The sequence below is a fragment of the Apaloderma vittatum genome, unplaced genomic scaffold, assembly GCF_000703405.1.
Source record: "Apaloderma vittatum isolate BGI_N311 unplaced genomic scaffold, ASM70340v1 scaffold10178, whole genome shotgun sequence".
In the NCBI taxonomy this organism is placed as follows: domain Eukaryota; kingdom Metazoa; phylum Chordata; class Aves; order Trogoniformes; family Trogonidae; genus Apaloderma; species Apaloderma vittatum.
Window position 1 is genome coordinate 607 of NW_009729055.1, and position 11338 is coordinate 11944.

General features: G+C 41.2%; 1 protein-coding gene across 1 annotated transcript in view; it reads left to right on the top strand.

Moving 5' to 3' along the window:
* Positions 1–4706: 4706 nt before the first annotated feature.
* MCCC2 (methylcrotonoyl-CoA carboxylase 2 (beta)) overlaps positions 4707–11338 on the top strand; it is a 35461-nt gene continuing 28829 nt past the window's right edge. The window contains exons 1-4 of the mRNA XM_009874310.1: positions 4707–4767; positions 8212–8296; positions 8580–8681; positions 9234–9361. Coding sequence (XP_009872612.1) covers positions 4716–4767; positions 8212–8296; positions 8580–8681; positions 9234–9361 — 367 coding nt within the window. The 5' untranslated portion in view covers positions 4707–4715. The remainder of the gene's footprint in view (positions 4768–8211; positions 8297–8579; positions 8682–9233; positions 9362–11338) is intronic.

Sequence of the window (11338 nt, forward strand, 5' to 3'; positions counted from 1 at the left end):
GGGAACCGCACTACTGAAGGGTCCGCTCTCACTTGGTTTCTAAGAAACCTCTCATTCATTCGAACTCCAGGGAACCAACCCCAGGAAACCCAACCCCAGCCAAACGGAATCCACTTATACTTACTCCGTCTGGAGTCTTCGCTTGGTCTTCATGCACAAAAATTACGGGGTTCTGCAGATTCTTTTGCTTACTCACTGAATTTAGGCGGGGTTTGGATGTACAGGACTGGATGCAGGAATCACCCACACCAGGGCTATCCGAAGATAGGGCGCCTACCTGATCTGGGGACCTGAATCGCAGTTTCCTGTATCCGAGTCACGGCACCAATATTGTTATAGACTGAGAGAATAAAACCCAGGAGCCAATTTGGAATTTAAGTGATAATTTATTAAGTTAGCAAGCGGCTGAGTAAGCAAAACAGCGCTGGGCAGCAGGGAGCAGCTCTCTGCCAAGGAGTGCTCTACCACAGCTGCCCCCGTGCACGGGCAGATACCTTGGTTATATGCAAAGAAAGTTACATATTCGTTAGATGCTTATAATATTCATGAGCTATCCGAAAAAGCCACTCAGTTCCGGTGGTTGGCTGCTCCTCCTCTTGACGCTTGCGCAGTGCCTCCTGGTGGTCTTGGGCTAGAGCCTTCAGGGATGGAGGCCATAGGTCTTCCTCACAATGAACTTTTTACCTCGGTCCAAAAACTAGTTGCTCTCAGCACATTTCATAAGGTATCTTTGTCCTCGAATTCCACAAGGGCCTTCGTCACCAGATGGTCTTTGTTAGATACCTTTATCACTAGTGTTCTTGTCAATTATTTTTGTTTTTATATACTCTTACAATGAGTCCATTCTGGTAGCCTTCGTTCTTTTGCAGCTGGCGCTAGACAGCTCCCCCTGTGTACAAGCCTAACCTGGGTGCTGGAGCAGTTGGAGCGAGCCTGCAGGCAGCAGCCTGTTGGCACAGGAGTCGACTTTAGAGGAGGAGGGACAGGTGCAGTTGCCGTTGTCTTCACCAAGAGAACAGTACTTTTATCTGGTGTAAATAATTTTGTTTCTAATGGGACGTTATAACATGATCAAATTCAGGATGATAATTGTATTTATACGTTTAGGCTGAGGAAAGCACAGTTTGAGGTGTGTTTTCAGTTATGCTCCAGGTGAAACAGCAAAACAGAAAGTGAAGCAACAACATGTATTCCTGTGGAAATAGGTACCTCTGATATGGGGTTTGCTTTTGTAGGAACTAAATTTTGTGTCAGGAGGCAGTTGGCTGAAACTTTTGTGAAATTGCAGTATGTCAGGCTGGATTAAAAATGTTTCTCTTAAGGTCCCTTCTAGCCTAAGCCATTCTATGATTCTACATCTTACACAAACCCCCAAAACTTGTGTATATGAAGTGCCTGTGTATATATCTGTATTTTGCATACCATGTGTATATCTGTATTTTGCATACCAAGAAGACCAAAGAGTAATAATGTAATGAGTGTATTTACTCAGCTGCTGCTAGATTTGTGTTTGTGTATGTGTACATTTTTGATCTTGAAAGAAAAGCAAGGCTTGGTAAAATAGCTAATAGTATTTGGCAGAAATGTTTTATAGAGCGCTGTAAGTGCGTGTAGTGCTTTACAGACACAAGGAGTTGTGGTCCCTGCCGCGCGGTGCTTAACCATCCAAAATAGAAGTATTAGCCAGAATAACAGTGCAAACACAACAAGGCACAGCAATACATGATGAAGGTCTTGCCTTCTTTTAGCTGCTGTTTGTCTTTCTGGGTGTGAGTTCAGCTAGACAAGCTTTCCTTTGTAATGTAAACTGTCTTCCAAACCATGCACTTAGAAATGTAATTTTAAAATGAGTGAGTCCAAGTTCTGGAGAATAAAGGAAAATCTGTGTAAAGATTCAGAGGACCAGCTTGTACAACTGATTTGCTCGTGTGGCAGTAATTCAGTTAGAGTGTGCAGTTACTGTAGGATTAATCTGTTGGTTTTGCCTCTTGATTTTATTTTAAAGTATATAGAAGCTCTCATATTAAGAGCAGAATTTTATAGAACTAACCAATGTAAGGGCTAGTTTTCAGAAAGTACTTGTGTCACTTCACTGGCCTTTTTGACATTTAATTAGCGAAGAGCCCACAAATACATGGTAGGGCTAACATATTTGGTTCTGAGACGAGCCTTTTCTGTGTGTATTCAAGAGTAAGATTGATTGCAAGGCAACTTTAGTTCTCTTTTGTAAAGTGTGATGATGCTGTGTTCTGGTTAAAGTCCAGAAAGGTAAGGATAGAAATCAAGTGACTTTGAGCAACTCAAATAATTGAGACAACATTTTTAATAGATTATCTGTCTATATCTATGAAGAGTAGCTGAAGTAGCTACAGTGAGATACTAATTCAGAATCTAATAAACAAGCCTGTGATTTTGATTACCGTGTTCCTTTTAGTTTCCTCTGCCATTTTTATCTATTTTTTCGTCCTATGTTATAGATGAGTTGTTAAGGTCAGTACTGTGGGCAAAAAGTACATGTATTTGGAGAAACCAGGCTGACTGAACAAGGAGAAGCAGGGAAAATACATGTAATGATGTGAAATGAGCCAGGTGGAGAAGCTGGACACACATACAATAAAATTGTGTGTCGTGACAACTGCAGACTTTTGAAGTATGGAATTAAAATGTCTGGTTTACGTATTTTTCACAGGGGAAAAATCTTAACTTGTAAACAGAGCCTTTTAGGAAGGATTAAAAGCAGGTTTTGTTCTCTTTGGTACTGCATGTGGTTGCGTGGCTGCACTTACTGTTCAGTCTCTCCCAGGAGCAGTGGAGTCAGATTAAAAGACTTAACTGTGTTTTGTTCTCGGGTTTGGGGATACTATGACAGTGGTAAAACCACCAGTAAGTCGTTGCGGTGTGCTTTCACAGGTGGGGAGTGAGAAAAAACAGTCATAGAGGTAGGTGTTGGAGCTGTTGATGGAGTAGGAAGGGAAAGAATTTAAGTGTCAGAAGAGGCTGAAAGGGGAGTAATGTAGTGGACATTCTGACACAACTGTACAAGAGAGGGAGGAGATGAAGAAGCTGGTGACCTCTCGTGTCATCAGAAGTCTGCAGAGTGGCACCACAAATCAGAGAGCTTTTGTTAACTGGGGTTAGTATCCAAGATGTGTTGGTTGTTGGCTGGTGTTTAGGTGGTATGAACTCCGTCCCAAGTGCAGCCTGTGAGCCATATCACAGATGGCACCTGCTTAGAACCTGGAGAATCCTTCCCCAGACCCAACAGCAGCACAAGAGTTGGGCTTACAGTGTGTCGCCCTGATCTTCCTGGATGACCTCTAAATGCTTACCTTATGTACTAACTGTATATATGAAGTGATAAAATTGCTAAGGCCATGTTTTTACCTTTATCATAGGATCCATTGGGTTGGAAAGGACCACTAGAGCTCATCTAGTCCCACCCTCCTGCAGTAAGCAGGGACATCTTTAACTAGATCAGGTTGCTCAGAGCCCCATCCAGCCTGACCTTGAATGTCCCCAGGGATGGGGCCTCAACCACCTCTCTGGGCAACTGGGTTTCTCAGGCAGGATTTGCTCCTGGTGAAGCCACGCTGGCTGTTCCGAATCACCTCCCTGTCCTCCATGTGCCTTAGCAGAGCTGCTGGGAAGATCTGTTCCATGATCAAAGAGTATTTTTCAAAAGCATCTTTCCAAAGAGTGTTTTTAATACATGCTAGTCACAGTTAGAAAGAGGGAGAAATGTGGTTTTTTGAAAGTCTTCCTCTGCAGCTAAAACAGTTTGAATGCGAGGTGCCTGCGTATGTGTTTTTATTGCATCGTCGTGCCTTTCAGTGAGTGAGACCAAGCTGAACCACCCGAACTGACACACTTCAGAGCCTTAACATCTACCAAATGAGAATGAGAGAAGGAACTGTGATTTTTTTAATGCAGCAGTTATTACGTTATTTTATTGCAGTTACACGTTTCAAAGAGGTCGCATAGCTCTTAATATGCCTGGAAAAAAAACAGCAAACCCACAAATTAAGCTTGACTAATACCTTTTAATTCGTAAGAAATGGTAAAATAGCTGCTGTAATGTGCACACAGAGGTTCGGATAATTCTGACAGAAATGTTGAGTGGATTACTCATATCCGAAACTCTTTGAGTCTTTGTTTTTCAAAGAGGGATATTGGCAAAAAGACTAGACTTCCTGGTTTTTAAAGGCTTTCTATTTATCTTTATATTCTACCAAAACAAGAAGAATGTAAAAAGCGTTTAGCAAATTCAGTTTGGTCTAGGTGATTCATCTTTAGGTACAAGAGACATAGCAGCACTTACTTTGAATCCACGTGGTGTTTTTTACAAAATTGCATTAAAAAAGCAAAACCAAATCTGTGACAAAAAATTAACAAAACCTGAAAAATAGCACCAACTCTGTAATGATTAGTTCTATTTTTGTTTATTGAATTTCGAACTAGTCTTTTACCATCTTGACACACTTGAAGTTTTTGTGAAGGATGTTTATTAAATGTTTTGGGATGCTTGAGGAAGGCCAGTACATAGGTAGAAATGTTATTATTTTAAAAACAATGCAGAGCAAGTATTTAATAAGGTGAAATTAAATTTGGAAGAGAAGTAAACATCTGCTGTGTTTGTTTGTTAAAAAAATAATACTGTCACTTTTGGTTAAACTTAAAATGCTGTTTTGTTTCCTGTATAGGAAAACTATGAACGAATGAAAGCTTTGGTAACGGAACTCCAACAGCAAGCAGAAAAAATCAGATTAGGTAAGTATAATAGTGTTTAGTTTGGTCCAGTAAACAGGTTTACTCCTTGGATTTCCACCCACCCAGAGCTGTAAATTAGTTAATCAGTTCATTCAGATGAGACGTATTTGCTGGGTTATAGCAGTAATACTGAAATTTTAGCTCCTCTGTTTAAATCTAGGTATACCATCTTCGGTCAGTTGAAAATCTGAAAAGGTTTATATGCAGGCTAACTTGGTTCAAAATCTAGGAGCTAAGAAGAATGTCCACACCATTAGCACTTAGCTGTTTGTCACAGTATCTAGGGTGTTAACATTTTTTTTGCTGGTTGAATATCAGAGCAATATCCTAATGCAGCAGGTGCATATATTACTGCAAGCAGACATTAATGAAAGCTGATTTAGTCAAAATGAAGATTAATTTCGTTGCCAAAGAGTCAAGAAGTAACCAAGTAGATGGTGAAGACTGGATAATTAGTGTTGGTTAATTTTTAATTGGTTAAGATTTTAGTGATTAGTGGAACATGTGTTTCTAATGGCAATATTTTTAAAATAGATGGGATTATAAATAAAAGGCTTTTACTGATACACTTTCCACTTCACCTGGTTCCGTGCTTCATCCAGTGCTGCCTGCTTTTAAAACAAACTGGTTTTGGCAAGTGTGTTTCTGTTCAAGTTGCATGGTAGTCTCTTCATGTACAAAGAGGCTTTTCAAAGACCCTAGCTGTAGTTGTGCTGGCACACAAAAACAAGTCTGTAATAAATTGAAATCTGTATTTCATATTCTGGTAAGACTACCTGAATTAACTGCAACTACTATATTTAACAGGGTCAATAAACCAAAAATGTTTGTAAATGCTGAAAGCTGTGGCCTGCCTTTGTCTTTTATGGGTGTAGAGTTTCCTCAGCAGTGCCCTGTGTGTCTCTTGAACTACAGGATCATGGTCTGCGTCACTGCTGTGTGTTTTCTTGTTCTTGCCTGTTATGTGACAACAGGGCAGGAATATGGCACTCGTGTTTCCACTGTCTCAGGGAGCTCTGTCAAGGTGTTAATACACCATTTTGCGTGGCAGCAGTTGAGATTACTTTACCTATCATCTAAGTATATGAGAAGAATTAGGTATTTATGTTGAATACTTTTTTTAAGAACCCTGTTTCAGATGATGAGCTCTTGCTTGAGGTCTTTGTAAGGAATGCTTGGTTGTTTATCTGGTCCAACCTTTTTTGACAAAAGCACAGCCAAGATAAGACGGCTCAGCACCCTGTCTGGCTGAATCTTAAAAGTGGCCGATGTTGGGGAATGCACAACTTCCTGGGAGATTATTCCAATGGCTAATAGCTCTCACTGAAAAATTTCCCTCTTGTGTCCGGCTGGACTCTCTGCAGGAGAAATTTGAACCTGTTACCCCTGATCATTTCAGTGTGACTCCTTGTACAACGGGAGTATCCATCTTCTTTGTAGCTGTGTTTTAAAGACTGGTGGATGGTGGTAAGGTGTCCCCTAAGCCTTCTTTTCCCAAAGCTGAACAGGCATGATTCACTCAACCTCTCCTCAGGCTTCCCAGGCCTTCTCTGGACCCTCCAGCCTGCCCTTATACTTTAGTGTAGCAGGGACCAAAGCTGAACACAGGATTCCAGGTGTGGCCTGACAAGTGCTGGGTGGTACGAAGACCTCTTTATCTCTCCTGGTGATGTCCTTGTTGGTGCAGCCCAGCATCCTGGTGTCTTTCCTTGCTGCAGCAGCACACTGTTCACTCATATAGAGCTTGTTGCGCACCAGGACCGCCAAGTGCCTTCTCACAGAGCTGCTCGGTAGATCCCAGCCTGTGCTGCAGTCCTGGATTATGTTTTACCACATGGAAGTCCTTAACGCTTGTCCTTGTTGAACTTCATGAGGTTCTTGTTAACCTACTCTTCCAGACGATCCATATCCTTCTGCAGGGTGGCTCTCCCTTCCAAAGTGTCCACTTCCCCACTCAGTGTGGTAGGGTCACCAAACTTCAGGAAGGTACACCTGACCCAGTTGTCCAGATCGCTTACAAAGATATTCAATGGTGCTGGGCCCAATACTGGATTCTGGGGGCCCACACTTTTGACACGTTGCCATTTTGAAAAGATGCTGTTACCAGCACCCTGTGGGTGTTGGCTGTTCCTTGCCCACCACATAGACCACATGTCTAGACCATAATGCATCAGTTTCTCTAGGAGGAGGCTGTGGGGAACCATACAGAAGTCCTTGGAGATATCCAGCTAGACAGTGCCCACAGCTCGCCCCACATCAGCTGAACAAGTTATTTGTCATAGATGATCAGGTTTGTGAAGCACAGTTGCCCTTGGTGAATCCCTGCTTGCTTGTCCCAGTCACGTGCTTCATTTGACTTGTGATAGCCCCCAGGAGGTCTCTTAACTGACCCAGGAACTGATGTAAAATGGTTTGGCCTGTAATTTCCTGGATGTGGGATCATGATGTGGGGTGTAGAGAACTTGGATGGGAGTGTTGGGTCTGTGGGTGGATGTGAGAGGTTGTATCTTAAACTTATAGAAGGGAATTTACAGGATTTAGTCTTGGGCTGGATATACAGACCTAACGAACAGGCTGGATCAGAAATAAGTTGCGGTCTTTCTGACGTGCCTAGCAGGTAGGAAATGATGTGCGTAGTGATCAAGGAAGGAGGTGAGAGAAAGGGCTGGAAAGGTAGGCTTAAAAGCTCTGTTTCAGTAATGCTTAGCTGACAAAGAAATCTTGAAGTCTCAAGAGAAATCTTAGCAAAATAGCAGCTTCTTTATTTTGGACAGGGAGGACAATTTTAGAGTGATGAGGTGGATCAGTGATCTGCCTACACAGAGAAACAGTGTTTGTATGCGCTGTTGTGAAGAGGCTGAGGTGTGTCAACAAATCAGACGTATTGAATGACACCACGCTCTAGGGAGCAAAACACATGATTTAGGATGACCTCAAGTAAAGGGTTGAAAAGAAGCAAAGATAAACTTGCTGTTAAATGCTGTGTGTCTGAACTCTGCTTACATTGTTGGGGTGATCTAAGGAATCTGGATTGTGATGGGTCTTTCAAGACTGGATTCTGCACAGCTGCTTGGAACGAGTTATGGAGAATAGTACTTTTTGTAGTTCTTACTGCCATGCTTCTGTGCACGTGTTTCCAGCCCTTCTGTTCATTGCTGAGCAGCAGAGGAAGGTTTCGCACAACTGTATTTATTAAAATCTTTACCTGAAGACTATATATAAAAAATGAAGAGGGGGAAATGGGAGTAGATTCTGAAATGCAAGCATTTTTATCAATATGTTAAATCTGTTTGAAGTGGAAGCCATTGTTTGTTAAATTCATTGTTAAAGTCCATACCTGAAAAACTGGGAACTCATCAGTGCTTCCATTCTAAGTTTTAATATAAGCGGTGATTTATCTATCCGTGTCCATAATAAATCTAGCAATGTACTATTGTGTCACAGGAGGTGGAGAAAAAGCTCGTAAGCTTCACATATCAAGAGGGAAGCTGCTACCCAGAGAGAGAATTGACAGGCTTATTGATCCTGGGTAGGTACTTTTTTTTTAAAAAAAAAAAAAAAGAAAGAAAGAAAGAAAATGCTTCAAGTTTTCTTGTGTGGGTGAGTACTGCAACAGGCTTGTTTTCTCTTTAGTTTCCATAAACACTGGCAAGTATCACAGTTGAAATTATACAGAAGTGTTCTTTGAAATATGCATATTTTTTTAAAAAAACCCACCAAACTTAATTTTAGAGCTTAACCTTTTAAGTGAGAATCAGTGGCAAATATGGCCAGTTTGTTTTTAAAATTCTGTTGTATTTCTTGTTATCCAGGTCTCCGTTCCTGGAGTTCTCCCAGTTTGCAGGGTACCAGTTGTATGGTAATGAAGAGGTGCCAGCAGGAGGGATTATCACAGGCATCGGACGAGTATCTGGGTAAGAGAGATTGGTGATGCATGTTATTGATGATAAGAAGATGATAAGAAGATTCGGTTTCCAGTGTTAAGCTGTTAAAATTTTTAGTGTTTCTTTTCTGACACCCAAAAAGTCAGCAGAGTTGGCATCTTAATTGTTCAGTCTTAGCTAAAAGGAAGTGATTTTTATTTATTTAATTATTTTAGTTAGTGTATCCCATATTAAGGTAGAACACACACAGAGAGTTTCTGGTGTTGGATAAAGGAAAGAGATTAATGCATTAAGGCAATTTTCAAAATACAGAGCAATATTCTAGGCTAAGATTTAGTTCTGCTGATTGAAAGTACCTCCAAAACTGTTGCTAGAGATAAGTGTGGTGCTATAAAGCATTATTTTAGGGAGTTAAGGGACTGTGAAGTGGGACATCATCATAGTGCTGAGATTGCTGTCACAATGTTCATTTGAGGCAGTGCAAGTGAGGAGGGTTCTTTTTGAGCATCAGGGCTTCAAGAGTCCTTGGCACATTGTGGTTCTTCACCAACAAACTCTCCTAAATTTGTTTTTTTTTTTTAGGGTGGAGTGCTTGATCGTTGCCAATGATGCAACTGTCAAAGGTGGTACCTATTATCCCATCACCGTTAAGAAACATTTACGTGCTCAAGAAATTGCAATGCAAAATCATCTCCCTTGCCTGTACTTGGGTAAGTCTCCATTGCAGAAAATAGCAAATGTCCTTTGTTAAGGGCAGCTCAGGACCTGTAGATGAGACACTACTTCTTTAAATAAATGTTGTTGAGACAGGTGTATCCCCAGATTTGACTAATCAGATCTGTATTTTAGACACAAGTGTTCAAATGTATTTTCATCAGCACTGTGTTATCTTTACAGATGTTATTAAATCTTAACTGGAGGGTACCCATAAAATCTCAGCACTATCTTCTGCACTGCCGTAGGCTTGGGTTTGTACGATACAGATATGACTGTGCTGCTTTATCACTTTTTACTTATTCCTGCCCCTTCAGTCATGCTTGAGCAGTCAATCCTATAGTCTCATCCGGTATTAATTCAAATTAGAGTAAAAAAAAAAAAATTAAGCAGCTTTGCCTTTTGCTGGAGCATGTGGCTATATGAGAGAACATACTAAAGAAGTGAAAAAGTCTTGTGTTAAAAGTGTCAATAATAGTTTGGATCAAGACACTTAAGCAATGTGGGATGAATTTTACTGAAGCAGAAATTTTATTGTGTATTATTTTGCATTTCGAGTTTAGCCTGTAAAATCAGTATTTAGCCAAACCTTCATGTAAGTTTTACTTACATATACTTTTATTAAAGGTTAAAATCAGAATGCCAGATGTCTTATAGGTAGTATTTTCTTAGCCTGGTTTTGTACAAATACAAGAGCTTTCTGTCAGTATCTGTGTTTCAGCGTCAGTTCCCAGTCTAGTAACTTTTGAACCCATTAACCAATTTCAGCCAGATTTGACAGATTTAAGTATCTGTGTATTCCTGTGGATTTTTTTGTAAGCCAGCATCAGAAAAGGACTGTTCTGCTGCCCGGTGGGTTAGTCACTCTCAGCTCTGCATGGCTTAGGAGCTTACACAGCAGTTGAGAGGTATCAATTGGTTTGCCAGCTGGAACTCTTACCCTAGTTTAAAAAGTCAGTCAAAGTGTCCTGGCCAGCAAAAATGTTTCTATAATTTTGCTGTGCTGACAAGCCAAACATGCAAAGAATGCCAAGAGAAGGATTATAAGAAACATGAACTGGAAGGTATTGGTGAAGTGGGCTCAGGGACTGTGTGGGATTGTCAGGCTGCATTGGAAAGAGTCTTCAAGGCGAAAGGAGGGCTACATTTCTCTTAGTCATAAAAAACACAAGAAACATAGCTTTGCTGTTTGCAGAAAAAATACATGATTCTTTTAGTCTGAATTATCAGCAAATTCAATCTGTTCAAACAATTTCTATTTTTTTAGTGAGTTACCAGTGAGCAATAAATGTGTGCTTCCACTGTTTTAAGATCTTAAGGAATGAAGAACTGTGGGACACAGATAACCCTTTGAAACAGAAGTTTAAGGGATTTTATTCCACCCTTTGTAGTCCCTGTATATATATACTGCTTGTCACTCAGACTCGTGAGTTGTTTTACCTCTGCAGTTCTGCACCTGGACTTGTTGCAGTTGTGCAATCAAGAGGGCTTGCGTTGTAGTCAACACTTTGCTGACCATGTGGTTTTCATGCCTCTTGAACTGACTTTTCGCTCAGTAGTAGCTGCCTGGATGTTAGTTCAGATGTGGACATGGGGTGGCATAAGTCACCGCGTCATCCACTCCTGTGGGCGTTTTCTTTTGTGTTCAGGGATGGACCCTTTCACAGCACCAGTGTGTTGCCCAGGTTGGAGTTTATCTAGTTGCCAGAGTTGATGCTGGTTTGAGAGAGCAGTGATTCAAGGGTGGGAGAAAGAATCAAAACCTTAGAATCACAGAATGTTGGGGGTTGGAAGGGACCTCTGGAGATCACCCAGTCCAATCCCCCTGCCAGAGCAGGGTCACCCAGAGCAGCCACACAGGAACCTTCCAGGAAGGTTTGAAAGTCTCCAGAGCAGGAGACTCCACACCCTGGCCAGGGCTCCGGCACCTGCACAGCCAACAAGTTTCTCCTCATGTTGAGGTGGAACTTCCT